Source organism: Peromyscus maniculatus, chromosome 6 (assembly GCF_049852395.1).
Source record: "Peromyscus maniculatus bairdii isolate BWxNUB_F1_BW_parent chromosome 6, HU_Pman_BW_mat_3.1, whole genome shotgun sequence".
NCBI classification, from domain to species: Eukaryota; Metazoa; Chordata; class Mammalia; order Rodentia; family Cricetidae; genus Peromyscus; species Peromyscus maniculatus.
This window is the reverse complement of record NC_134857.1, coordinates 9,497,454-9,512,234: the sequence shown is the minus strand read 5'-3', so window position 1 is coordinate 9,512,234 and position 14,781 is coordinate 9,497,454. Positions and strand designations below refer to the sequence as shown.

The window sequence follows — 14,781 nt, the reverse complement described above, 5'->3', positions numbered from 1 at the left end:
ATTTCTGTTTAAACTGTATAATTCTGATGAACAGAAATATTACCAGAATACTCTTCTATACTGACACAGGAAAGTATTCTCAGTCTCAAAAACAGCCTTTTACACATTTTGCAAAGACCTTAGAACTAGTCCAAAACAGACTAAGCTGCCCCTACAGAATATACACAAAGACTAATTCCCAGTTATTGCTTATTGCTAAATCAAGGCCAGGCTGTTTACATCAAGACATAGTCCTGGCAGTAGCTCCCTTTCTGCATGTACCCTGATCATTTGATTCAGCCAATTGTTTAATGTCTGGGACCCCTCACCAACTTAGAGCTATGTGCATGGGTCAATGTGACATTACTAGCCTAAGAGAAACTACATGTCTTATCTTGTGTTTTGAGAATGGGTAGGGCCCTGAAAATGTAACTTATGATTGTCCAGAGTTTGGCTGTGAGGGAGCAGCAGCGGCAGTGGCAGTGTGGAGAGAGACGGCTGTGTAGAACTATGTGAGAGCTGCTGCAGAATGTGCGTGAAGTGTATGGGAGTGTGTGTGTGTGTGTGTGTGTGTGTGTGTGTGTGTGCGCGCGCGCGCACGCGCACTGAGTGAGAGATGAAGAAAAAGCATGGGAGAAGTATGAGGGAGTGAGTGGGCGAAAGAGTGAGTGAGTAGAGGAGCTGTGTAAAGCACTGCATGGTGAGAGAGCTTTGTAAATGAGGTGTTTAGCTGTGGCTCTGTGGAGATTCGTAACTGTGTGGAGGCAAGAAAGAGGACTCTGTATAGAAAAGAGATGCAGATGAGCAAGAGAACAATTTTAAGGAGAAGTGAAAGAGGAAGTTAACATCAGAAAGCATGTGTGTTTCCTTATTTCACCAGTCATAGATTCAAACTTGTTCCTAATTACCCTCAGATTAAAAAGTTCCTCCCCCTGGCTACTCTGAGGCATTCCTTCTATGCCCTGAGCTGATCCTGGGAGCTGTCTCCCACAGTCCGCATTACCCCTGCTTCAGGACCTGCCTCCAGGTTCCTGCCCTGCTGAGTTCCTTTCCTGGCCTCTCAGTGACAACTGTGATCTGGGAGAAGTGAGATGGAATAAACCCTTTCTTTCCCGTGTGCTCTAGGTTGTGGTGTTTTTATGCCAACCGTGTCCTTTAACAGGGAGAGACTGAGGGATGCTGGCAGGACCTGGCAGCCAGGCCCACTTTGCTGCATTAAATAGGCACCTCAGTTAGCCTTTGGCCTGGGTTTGAGACCTAACAACTATTATGTTGCTACTGACTGCAGAGGCCTGGATTTACAACACAGCATTCTTATTTAGTACATACATATTGAATGATATATTTAAATTCTAGTTGGCCGGTATATAAGGAAATCAATGAGGAAATTCAGGAATAAACCAAGAATACAACTTTGCTACTATCTGATACTGTTGATCATCTAATCCTTTAAAAAAGTACTTTTGGAATTGGAATGGGGAAAAAAAGAATTAGAACAGAGACTGTGGGTTTGAATATCTACCCATTTCTCTCCTTTTGCATCTTTTTTTTTTTTTTTTTTTTTTTTTTTTTTTGCAAAGAGTGTCACAATTCAGTAGAGCTTACTCAGTCCAAGTCACTGGTTATTTCTTAGTTCCATCAATTCTGTGTTTATCATGTCTCCTTTCACTCAATTGGCTGTTTCTATGAAACTTTAATCTCAACCTTCTTTACAGAGTTGTCAAGAACATTGTACAATTGAAGCTAGGAAGCCTTTCTTGAACATCCCTGGTATGTCCAGAGCTGGGGATGTGGAAGTTAATTACCATTGACTTAGTACTCACCATTGACAAGCAGACAACTAATTATAGCACACGGATCCATAATATATGAAGTGAAAGGACCTCCTGGCTGGGTTTGTTTACCTATGGTGAAGATGAATCCCTTGAATTCTAACTAGAAAAGAATATCGGAGGCCAGCAAGATGGCTCAGAAGATAAAAGCATTTCACACAAACCTAACCTGAGTTATGTCACTGGATCCCAAAAGGTGGCAGAAGAGAACCAGCTTCAAGAAAGTTGTGTGAGAACATACTTTTAGAAAGAAAAGCAATGAAGAATGACATCATGTTTAGGTTCACACGGTGTTTGGAGGAGGGTGTCTGAATGACTGAAGTATGTGAGCTATGTATGAAAAACACAGTAAGTTATATGAGAGCAAAAAAATGAGAGCGGTTAAAGTGTGATGATATGAGGGCGAAGACTAACTTGCAATAGGATGTTCAATGTCAGAAAGACCAGCTGAGAGCAATAGTCCAAAAGAGAAACTGTGTACGGCTCATGGCACAGGGACAGCCCAAGCCTGTCCGAACCCCTCAAGACAGCATTGCCCCAAACACCAAACATGGAACTGCAGGATTTAATCTCTGCCCAACTGGCCTCATGGGTTTGTTTCGTTTAGATTTCTTTTGGTTCAACTTGCCACACCCCTATCATTCTCTTTTTAAACAGGAAAGTTATTCTGTGCGTGTCTTTCCTTTGTATCTCCTGTCCCTGCATTCCGTCCTTAGGGTGGTCGAGCACCCGTTGGAGCCCTGCTGGCCGCGGCACTGTGCTTCTTACCAGGTGCTCACAGCTAAGTATAACTTGGGGGTTTGAAGAGACTTTGAACTCTGGACTTTTGAACAAGAGCAGAACTGTGAAGAGTTTGAGGGACTCGCAAAACTAAACACTTCCTCTCTCCAGTTGCTGTTTTTGAATATTTGGTCACAGTGGTAAGAAAAGGAAGGAATACAACAGACTTTGTGTTAGTGCCTTGGAGTTTCGACTTCATTTTATACAAAATCAGTAGGTCAATGATGTTTATAAAGTGACAAGACAATTACTGTTTAATTTTAATTGATCCATAGACATTATAAAGGTGATTGCATAGAGGAGTGACTAGGGCCCCCATTCATGCTTGAAAAACATGAAAGCTAATGTGAATACTAACTTCTTCAGCACGTGGGTATGAAACCCAAGCCATGTAAGTCCAGATCCACCACAAACGTCACGGCTTTACATGGGGTGCACTGTATCCCTTTGTCCCTTCTGAGCAAAGGAAGAAGAACACAAGGCAACGGGGTACCCCTCAGCCATCCACCACACCCCTGTTTGAAAGCTGAATTTGCACAATAGCTTTTGAGAGGCCTGTCACTGTTCCGTGTTGCCTCTGTCACACTTCTCTGTGGGAGCTGACATTTTGCTGATACTTCATCAGGCTGGACCACCTGCTGAGAACCAGATTGGTAAGGGAAATGCATCTCACTGCAGGGAGGGATGAGAAATGTATTATTTAAATACAATTTATTTTACAGCAATGTTTAAAAAAATGAGATCTACAATCGCTTTGGAGGAAGAAGCATTTGGTTGCATCTGACATCTTTGCATTTGCTGATTCTCAAGACGGTGCATTGTTCTAAAATGTTTTCAGTCATCTGGTTGTTCTGTTTTCTTTCACACTCTTTTTTTTCCTTTCTACTTTCAATGCCTATATTTTTTCTTTAATAAAGATATTTTAGAAGGTGTGTAACAAAATGCCAGCCCTGGTTAGGGTGAATGAGATAGAAGTTGTTGCAAAACAGCTCAGAAGTTTTTTAACAGGAACAAAAGATCACTCTAAATTAAAATTCTACATGAGTTTCAGAATAAAAGCCTAAAGAGGCTGTTTACACATAAAGCAATACTTTCTGTTTTGCATTTTTGAATCTTGAATTATTTCATCTAAATAATTGTTTTTTTAATGTTCTCATTAATTCTTTAAGAATTTCACAGTGTATTTTTATTTCATCCATCCTAATTCTCTCCTGAACTTCTCCCATCCACCCAGACATCCTTATATCCCCCAAAACCTTTTGTCCTCTTTGTTATTATTTTTTTTTTTGTTTTAGACCAGCACAAAACTATTTGTGGATTACTTCAACCAAAAAGGTCAAACTGGTTGTGTGTTTAGAAACTACTCTAAAAAGTCCTGTCTGAAGAAAAGGCTTGTTGAGAATATAACGGGTGTGAGCCTGTGGTGTGCTGACCTCATGGCTACAGCTTGGAACAGCCCATTGCCAAAGGTCCAGAGATTTCTAAGAGCCATTTGACATCACATTGGTGTCTAGAATCATCACAGTGGGAGCATTGCAGGCTGTACAACTCAGGTCTCTACTATTCCACTCATCCAGTTAATAAACATTTACCAGCTTCCCACGGAAGGAGGATTAAGCCAGTGGCCGGATAACTTTCCTGGTGCTTCATCAAATGATGTTCAAAGCATGGATGTGTTTGGGATGAGCCTCTTCATCCTCACATCTCTCCCCTCTTTTTCTCTCTGGCATTCCCTTTCCTTTATTGAAAAAACCTGATGTGTTTTACCTCAAAAAACACATGACAGAAATTTGAAATACAATAATCAAATTATTAAGAGGCAGAAAATGGGATTTCTACAGTAGGGGAAATGAACCATCCAGAGGCAACATTACTAGCTTTTTTAAAAGGTCTTTGCTTTTTTTTTTTTTGGCTTTTCGAGACAGGGTTTCTCTGTGTAGCTTTGCGCCTTTCCTGGGACTCACTTGGTAGTCCAGGCTGGCCTCGAACTCATAGAGATCCACCTGGCTCTGCCTCCCAAGTGCTGGGATTAAAGGCGTGCGCCACCACCGCCCAGCGGTCTTTGCTTTTTTTAGTAGTGTACTAATGGATTAAACTCAGCATACACAGCAGGGTGAAAAGGGAAAGGGGTCTCAACTACAAGGAACAAACTACAGCAAGATTACAGGGAAAGTTTGTTCTAACAGAATTACTAAACAACCACGTGTTGCTGTAAGAATACATAATTACCATGCACAAATATTTAGTCCAAGATTGGTTAAAGATGATGCCATGTACCTCCCTACCCATTATGGAAGGAAAACAAAGCAGTAAACAGAAAATCTACAACTGGAGAAGAGGGAAATATGCCATCTATATCCTACCACGTGGATATGGCCACAGCGTCAGTCGGCAACACTACTTTCTACCAGTTGTCACACACACAGATAGGTGTATCTACAGTTTTTAGTCCTTTTCCATCCATGGTATTCAATGTCAGCTCCCCAGGTATTACACATTCATCCAAATCATGAACCCTGGCATGGTCAGAGTGGTCACAACTCTGCTATATAACTGAGGTGATCAAACCCCTAGCAGACAGTGTATCTTTGTTTTGTGCTTTAGCTCTGGAAATAGTGGTCTGATAATTATAAATCAGGGACAACTTTGTTGATTATTCAGTGACATGCCAGACACAGAACTAAACTTCCTTCACAGAGGTAGCTTTATTTTCTTTTTTTTACGGACACAAAAAGTATTTTTAATCATTTAAGTTTTTAGCATAGACTTATTGCTCATAATAATTGTTTTTATTATGACATATTCATATATGCCTATAGCTGTGACTCTGTCATTTCTACCTCTACATGCTGTCTAGATATAAGACTAAAAATAAATAAACCATACAACCCCTGCACATACACACAAACACCACACACACACACACACACACACACACACACAAAACACACATCAACTCATCATAATCCAGATTTTCTTACACTGAAATAAAATTCTCATATAGAAAAATTTACCAAATATTTGTATTTATATTTTCCAAGCAGTGGGGTTTATACTAGGTCAATATATTTCAAATTATACATTGGGAGATAGTTTAATTGGTAAAGAGGACTTTAGTTTGAATCTCCAGAACTCACACTCTAAATATGTCATATAGACTATACAACTAATGCCCAGGGAACATTGTGAAAAGGTATAAAGAACAGAATAACTAAAAGACAGGGAGGAGAGCTGCGCAGTACCATCTAAGCATGACTTGGCCATGACAACGATGAACTGTCAGCAGCTGTGGGCACTGATGCTGGACCCACACATATCAGGCACATATAGCAATCAGCTTTGAATGAGAAGGAGTTCACAGGACCCTCCTATTTGCTGTTGAACTCTGGGCAACTAGCAGGTTCTGGGTGAGGCAAGGCATAGCGTTCAGTTGTATACCCAGTGGTGAGCCTGCCAGTCTCTAGTTGATGGTTTCAAAGTCATGACCATACAGATGGCTCGAATTAAACTCTATAGAAAACAAAATGAAAACCCATGAATATAGGGGAGAAGTGATGGCCGAGAGGGAGGGAGACAAGACAAAGAGAGGATAAGAGTGACCAGAATGAACTTTATACAGGTATAAAATTGTCGAAGAACATGTAGTGACAAAAGAAAATGTTTGAACTATTACTTTTAAGTTAAGCAACGTGGTGCATACATGTCTGTCATTACAGTGATAGTGGCAGTGGGGGCTGCTGGCCAGGCAACCCAGCTGAAGGGATGGGATGTGGGCTCAGAGAGGACTCAGCCTTAGAAAATAAAGTGGAGGGTAACTAAGCAATGCTGCTGACACCCACCCATGAAAGTGCACAGGAACATCAGTACCCACAGACACATGCTCACACATTACATCACACACACGGACACAGAGAAATGAGCTTTCCCTCTGTCCTTATAACACATTCACTTCAGATAGCCTGTAACTGTTTTACAGTTCATTAGGCAGAGTAACACAGTCTTAAAATTCCTCGAGTACCATATCGAGCATTTACAGAAATGCTGTATGTTTTTCTTCAAGTATAAGCCTTTAAAAATGCTATGCACTCCTTGATAGTCTTTGTGAGTTCTCACATGTAGGCTCTTCCATTCTTTATTCTAATGACTGTATAATTTGTGTTTTTGTGTCTCAGTGTAAAATCCAACTGCTCTTGGGAGTGATGGAATATATCTGTCTATTCAATTTAATACATGGATTATAACCTAGTTAATAAAATTTAAGTCAATATTACTCTCCCTCAGACATTTCTTAGGGACATCATGAAACATTTTCTAGAGGTTGAAATCCTAGCATGAAAGAGTTGTTGTACAACTGTTAAAGTAAGTATTTAAAGGACTAAAGAGCTTGCTTTTCTCAACAGTTTTTTTTTCAACTATCTATTTATATCATCTGGCAAGTGAAAGAGTGTAAACTTTATTACCCTCTGCTTAACAATTATTCCATTAAGGTTGAGTTAGACAAGGGGAAATGTCACTTCACTGTGGAAACAGCAAATAAGAAGTAGCTACCTTTTGAATATGTAAATTCTTACCTTTAAGTCCACCCCCCACCTTTGCCTACAGCAAACAAGTATGTTAGGATGTTTGACTGTTACTCTGGCAAACTTCTGCACTATTGAAATGATTGCCAACAGTGTTAGAACGGTCTTGAAATAAAAACTGTCTCATTATAACTGAAACTTGTCAGGCAAAGACCTTGTCCTGTCACTTTTGTTTGAAGGTTATCCTTGGGGGCATCAGTGTATTCCCCAAAATAATTAGATGATTAGCTTGCCGCTAAATACTATCCTCAGGGTGTTTGCTCCCAGTTACCTGTGGGTTTGTCCAAAGTCCTAAGCATGGAATGCTAATTCAGATCACTATGCCCACTCAGGAAACGATAGCCAGTCAAAACCAACGGATTCATGCTTGACCTTAACAAGCCAATTGGAAACATTATGCAAAATAATGTCGAGCCCATAGCTTTACAGAAGCTCTAGGACCACTGGGCTTCACTGTGGGCAGAGCAGAGAAGACAATGCAGGTAGGCTTAGCACATGGCTCTGCAAACACCATCCCCTGCAGGAGACAGGGCAGGCAGTGGTCGGTCTATGGGCTTTCTCAAACAGCTTCAATTTAGCTCATCATTTTTCTTTTTTTAGCTCTCTTCAATCTGCTACCATTCCTGCAAAAATGGTAATTCTCGTCTAGAATCCCTTAAGGTGCCTTTCTAAAGAACTCTGAATATGTGACCCTGGTTTCTGCAATGGTAGCAACTGCAGCTCCTGACTTGCAGGTCTTTGGCAAGGAAGTTTTGCTACTCTTCCAGAGAATAGAATCTCTTTGTTTTCCTCACCAAATCTGCCTTGCCTTGGGATGTGTCATAACGAAGAGAAAGAGGGAAGAATGATGATGTGTATTCTGAGACTAGGTTTTGGTCTACTCTTGCCGATTTTAGAGACTTCTTGGAATGCTATCCTGACACTGCTGTGCCTTGGAGCTGGGGCAAACCTTGAGGTATGCCATACAGGAACAGATAGGTTTGAAAGCAGAGATGCTCAACCAAGCCCAAACTGTTCCCAAATGACATCTCTGTTGAAATAGCTTTCTGGGTGACATCAGTGACCCAGAGTAGACCTGTCAGCCCACAGAATTAAGAAAAGCAATCGATGATTCTTTAAGGCTACAAAACACTGGAATCCTGTTTCAACAACCATTAGTCAGGTAGCCTGTAGCCAGTATATTGAGCAGCAGCTCAGAAAACAAAGCATTTATATAGCTAACAATTTGTTGACTTTATTCTTCATCCTGTCTGGGTTTATTACTTACACATGGCACAGGATTTTCCTGTGTAACCAGGAGCACAGTCACAGTTTCCAGAGCTTCCATTACAATGACCTCCATTTTCACAGAGTCCACAGGAAAACTGGCATTCTGGTCCCCAGAGGCCATCAGGGCAGGCTTATAAAATAAAAACATAAAGAAAGATGGCTCCAGATTTCACTCTCCCTGTTGCCTATATGGGTTGGCAAATTGTGTGTGTGTTGTGGTTTGCAAAGAAAAAATGTTCACTAGCCTTTGAAGATTTATAGCACCTCCAAAAGTATTCTCTGAAGAAATCAACACAATGCTGTGTCTGTCACTTTGGAAACACAGATATAGTAGTTGCCTTTTTTTCTTTTCTTTTCTATTTTTCTTTTGCTGAAAATGTGTGTGTGTGTGTGTGTGTGTGTGTGTGTGTGTGTGTGTGTGTGTGTGTGTGTGTTGTATTTTTTTTTTAGGCAGTAACAATGGAAGCCATTTTGATATTCCTCTGGAAGCACTTGTACAGAACAAACATGAAACAGGCATAATTTGTAAAAAGCAGTTCAGAAGGCTGCCTCCAAGTGCTAGCTAGCTTCATGTCCGCTTTCCTCATCACCGCCTCCTTCTCTAAGCCTAGGCAAGGCAGAGCTTTGGAGTTTGTATTCTTTTATGGGCATATATACAGTGTCTAAAGTGTCTAAGGAGAAACTGGGTGCTGTCCTGTTGCATGTCCTTTGAACCATTGATGGAAAAGACAAGCAGTAGAGACTACTGGCACATGGGACCTTTATAGACAGCATATGATCCATTATCCAATCCCCTGCAAGCAGAAACCTGGGAGAAATAATCCTCTGAACACAGAGAAAACAGTGAAACTTCCTTAAACACTTGACAATGGTAGATGTTACAATGCATGTGGTGGTAATCTAATTGTACTGAAATGTGATTTTGATTGTATGTTAATAAATAAAGTTGCCCGGGGGTCAGAGCTATTAGAGCCATAGAAAGAGCATGGCGGTGGTGGCACATGCCTTTAATCCCATAGATCTCTGTGTGTTCAGGGATACAGCCAGCATTGGAGACATATGCCTTTAAGACCTAGGGGGCTGTACATTCAGACAGTGACGAGGCAGTCACGTGTTTGGGTTTACAACCAATGAGAAGGCAGAACAATAATACTATAAAAAAGGCGTACAGACAGGAAGTAGCCCTCTTTCGGGAAGCTGGGACACCGCAGGCGGAAGGGTGAGATTTTAGCTCTGAGCTCTGACCTCTGGGCTTTCTCTTTTACATTGTTTCTGTGTTTCTTATTTAATAAGACGGTTAGTTACAAATGCACTATGCCCAACTGTGATGTATCTTTTGTGCTGGGCAGAGTCTCTGAATAGCAGAATTACCACATTTTTTGAAGTGTCTATACCAGATCAGCAGCCATATCCTTATATAAATAGATCATATTTCCATTAAAAAAACAGCAATCACACCTTTATCCTATATTAAATGAGGATTATAGAGGTGATGTGGTGTATCTGGTGTCATCAAGCTGTAAGCAGCAAAATTGAAATTTAATCCTCCATCTTTCAGTTTTGGAAGCCAGTGCTCCCATTACTCCATGATGCTAGACCATTAAAAGCCACTCAAGTCATGTATTGTACTCTAGGAGATCCACAGTGGTTCTGAATTTCAAGTTTGCCTGCCGCAGAACTATTTGAATCAAGATTTGATTTTTTTTTGTAATGGCATGGGAGTTGCACAGACTTCCTAAAATGGGTTAATGGGGGTCACTGGACCACTAGGTCCTCCACATTGAGAAATCTGCTTGTAGCAGGGGTCTGCAATATTTGGGACACAAACTTTTACCCGGGATACACAGACAGGTTTTAAGTGGCTTTCTCTTCTATATCACAGGTTAATGGAGAAAAGTGGCTTTTCTGTTTGTAGACGCCATTGCTGATAAACTAATGAGGTTGGTGTTAACTGTTCAGGGTTCTGTTTCCCAGTAACACTGAAACAGTCCTTAATTGACTATTCATGTTTAATTCAGACACAGGCCCGGAGGTAAGAATCTTGAAGATGTGTCTGGCCCTGGACTACTCCAGTGCTTTAGACACACAGAGAAAAACAACAGGCCTGATTTCCATCTTGCAAAACTCTTAAAGAGCTCTTTTTGCCTTAATTTCAGCTGCCAATCATGGTGAGCCCATTCACATTCTCCAGTCTTATTCATAATTTCATTTTGTGGTTAGACAAAACTATCAGAATTGGACAAAGTTATCTGATTGAAAAATAATATGTTTTCTAGAGATTATGGTGACCTCTCTATTTTGCTGATTTACATACACTTTCAACTCATTTTCTTTCACAGTAGGAATCTCAGAAGCCTTTTCCAATAAAGTATATTCAGCAGCTGCTTTAAGGAAATGTTGTCAGAATAAATTAAATTTACTCAGGTGTGTGTACATGGTATTATATCCTTGTGCATTGACTTCCAGAACACGACACTTCTGTGGACATGAATAGAAAGCTAACACAGGGCTTAAAACCAGGGCGGAGATTGAGAGAGTGACATGAGATCCACTCTTGTGCCATAGTAAACACATTTGTTTAAGATTGGAGTTGTGTTTCCTCAAATTCTTTTCCTCACTACTTAGGTAGTCACAATCCAGCCACTGCAATAGCCTGCTGGGCTTGCTCATATGGTACAGGTTTATAGTCACAGGACAGGATGAACAGACTTTCCTAAACCTGTGCATAAGGGATTCTAAGACAAGTTTCAATTCCCTGGCTTCTGTGAGTGTTGAGTCCACACTCAACACTACGGTGTCTTCCATCCAAACCCAGTATCTTCTTCTGGTTGCAAATGATGTAATGACTTACCATTAGTCCTTATCATTTTGTTTGTCATGTGTACAGTTTTTACGAAAGAGCAAAGCAGGTGTGACAATTTTTTTCCTAAAACAGAATACCTAGTACTTAATGAAAAATACATAGACAATAAACATGAATCTCCATACACTTGTGTTGACTTAAGAAAAGATTTACTGACTAGTGTCTTTACTGCAGGACCAAGGGAAAATATGAGGAAACAAAACATAGATACCCACATGGAACCCAGACTCTAGCCAGAGAATGATCAGTCAATATTAAATACAACAGGAATGGGTGAATATGGTAGATCAGAAGATAAGAATGTGTATAAGGCAACAAAAAGAACCCCAAGGAAAGCTGCAAGTTGCATTCGTAAGAAGTGGCATGGATGGGGTTCAGTGACAAAGTGACCAGACACCAAAACATGAGCGTCATCCCAGAGAGTCTACAAGCCAGGGATGACATTACTGACACACTGGGACACCATTTTCTCAGTGTTTGCATGCAACCACAACATATCTACACATTACTTATGACTGGAATCGTAGCTTGCTGTTTATAGATTTGTCTAATAGTTATGTGACATCTATATAGTTGAGAAATGACAGTACTGGTACCCACATTTAAACTCTCCATGGTTAAGCTACTGTTAATAAATTTATTTGGATGATTGATTTTTAGATGAAAGGGTATATTCTTTCATTCTGGAAGACAGCAGGTCCTTGGTTGATGACTCTATATTATCTATCTTCAATTGTTTTTAGGTATAATTTTAAGCTGTGTGGTCTTTTTTTCCTTTGTTCTGGCTAGAATGGGGACTGCTAAGAGCAGGGGCCAAGAAGACACAGTTAAATAATTGTATTGCCCCCCTTCTCTCAGTTTCCTCACCCACAACAGGGGATCAATAAAGCATTCCCACCTCAGAGGACACTGGTGCAGATTACCTAATTAATGACCAACACTAAACAAAGGCTGATCATTTATTATTAGAGAAGTACAAAAATTCATCATCAGATTGTACCTTCCTGGCATCTGTTGCCTTGGTAACCAGATTTGCAGGTGCAACTACCATTTTTGGCACTGCATTCCAGGGTGTTCTCCTCCACACACTGACATTCCACAGAACAGCCAGCTCCATACGTCCCTCTGGGACAACCTGCAAGCAGAGTGAAGCAGACTGGTCACCTGAAAACCATGCTTTGTTTATTTGAAAGTGTTAGTGCATAAGCATGACATTCTTTGGGGCCTGATTATAAGTAGAATAACAGGATCATCATGACTGCCAAAGAAAAATGAGGCAACAAATGTCTTTCAAATCAGGCAATTCATTTGCTTTTTGGCAACTGGACATGAACAGTGAAGGCTGAATTGCTTAAAAGGCTGCAGTGATGCTGGGAGAGAGATTGCTTCTCAAACGTGCTCTATTGCTGCCTAGACTTAATATTCTCCAAGGACTGCTTTGGTTGCCAGGACCCTCATCATCCTGCTGCAGCTTGGAGATGATAGACAAGCACTTATGTGAAGGTTGGCCATTGTCCTTACTCCCTCTCATTATATGGTAATCAGAAATAATTTTACATCGCACAGATTACACAAAGCTTCCATTGTGACAGTGATATTATCTTGACCACTTCTGTGGCAAGTGCTGCTTGCCCTGTCTTCTTTATTTTCCCCAGGCCAGTGAGTTTTAGACATGATGCAATCATGGCTGAAATTCTAACTTGGGAACCCCCTGCCCTTGTGTTTAGAATAGCATACCGTAGTTCATGCTTCTTCTCTCTTCCTCTTTCCCACTCTCTCGGCTGAGTTCTTAGAACAGCTCAATTCCCTTTCCAAAACATATCTCTGACAATTATTTTGTTTCCCAGTTATCAATTCTCAAGAGACTTCTCAAATGAAATGTGCTTTAAGGTGCTCCTGGGCTCAAAGTAATTGTTTGGTGTGCCCTGATGGTCTTTGCTGTAGCATGCTGCCTGCAGAAAATGCAGTGAGTTGTGGTGCTTCCCTGGGGGACTGGAAATGACATTAGTAGAGTTCATTCTATGTAGTGGTTATGATGGCTCAAAGCAAATCCCAGTTCAGGTTGCCAGGGACATTGTGAATAGTCTTTAAAGCCAGACAATCACGAGAGCCATATGGACTCTTCAACAACGGCTCCAGTTCTAATAACAAGTGATCGTTTTCATGACCTCTATGTTCCATGGAGAGCATCAGACTCCTCAAGACTAGGGTCTATCTTGTTCTAGGCTATTCTGTTTATTCTAGAATATTTGCTTGGAAACAAGTTTGGATAAAAAGAAAAAGTGGAACAGATCTCTGTGGGCAATCTAGTATCAGGCATCGAGATAGAATATCCAACAGTTGTATTTTGAAGTCCTGATTCTCAGGACCTAAAAATATGACTTTACTTTGAGTACATCAAGGCTATAATGTGTTAAGATGAGGCTGTATTGGGATATGTGTGTTTCTAATTCAATACATAATGAGCTTACAGATGGAGGGATTTGTCCAGAGACCTGCATGTTGTGAAAGCACCAGTGAAGGGCGGTATGATGATAGAAGGAATTTCCTATGGCAAGAAGAGGCCTGAACATCATCAGAGGGACCAGAAAACCACTGACACCTTCAAACTGGGCTCCCAGCTTCCAGAACTGTCAGACAATGGATTTATGTTTTAAGGTACTCAGTTTGTGGCATTTGGTGTGGCTAGAGAAACATTGATAAGTTGTAGGACTTGGGGTCCTAGGAACTAGTCAAATGACATTCATAAGTAAACCTAGAAGAACTGGGATGTGTGTATTCTTCCTAAAGATTGTGTCTTTCAAAATGTTAACCATTATTACCACCACCATTACCATTATCACCACCACCACTGCTACAACCACTACCACCAGCATTCCCTCCATCACCACAGTTACCACCACCACCACCACCACCACCACCATCACCACCACCACCATCCCCTCTATCACCACAGTTACTACCACCACCACCATCACCACCATCACATGTTTGCTAGTTTTCTCTTAAATCTTTACTCTTTATGGTTGCAAGTAAATTTAAATATGTGAGCCTGTTATTCAAATCCTAAGAAAGTCAATTTTTGTTACTGAAAAGTGATCTTCCCAAACTTTTTGACCAGATTTATTGACTCAATTTTTGTGCTCAAAGATCTGATGCTATCATATAAAATATTCAAAGGTTATTATTTCATATTGGATATATCTTGCTATAACTCAGGGCCAATAACAGAAATGGTACTCTGTTTCTAGCCTCACACTATTCTAAGCCACTGTCCTTCACACAGGGAGAAATCATGCTGTGGGCTGTGACTTACTGAGATGACAGAATCTTCCGTAGCGCCCTAGGTCACATATACAGGCTCCAAATATCCTGTGGCAATGGCCATTGTTGGCACAGTGACATTTTCTTTTGCAGTTCTTTCCAAAGAACCCTTTCAGGCATCCTGCAGGGTACGGAAAAGAAGTAAATATTAGCT

At 40.7% G+C, this 14,781-nt stretch overlaps 1 protein-coding gene across 4 annotated transcripts in view; it reads right to left on the bottom strand.

The window, feature by feature from the left end:
* The window catches only part of LOC102920155 (EGF-like and EMI domain-containing protein 1), a 708,148-nt gene that overhangs the window by 84,594 nt on the left and 608,773 nt on the right, over nucleotides 1-14,781 (bottom strand). For all 4 annotated transcript variants that reach the window (XR_013051998.1, XR_013051999.1, XM_016000520.3 and 1 more), the window contains exons 14-16: nucleotides 14,620-14,748; nucleotides 12,304-12,438; nucleotides 8,439-8,570 (exon numbers count right to left, since the gene is read on the bottom strand). Coding sequence is in view for 2 of the 4 variants with exons in the window: in XM_016000520.3 (XP_015856006.2) it covers nucleotides 8,439-8,570; nucleotides 12,304-12,438; nucleotides 14,620-14,748 (396 nt within the window). In the remaining 2 variants the exon portion in view is untranslated. The remainder of the gene's footprint in view (nucleotides 1-8,438; nucleotides 8,571-12,303; nucleotides 12,439-14,619; nucleotides 14,749-14,781) is intronic.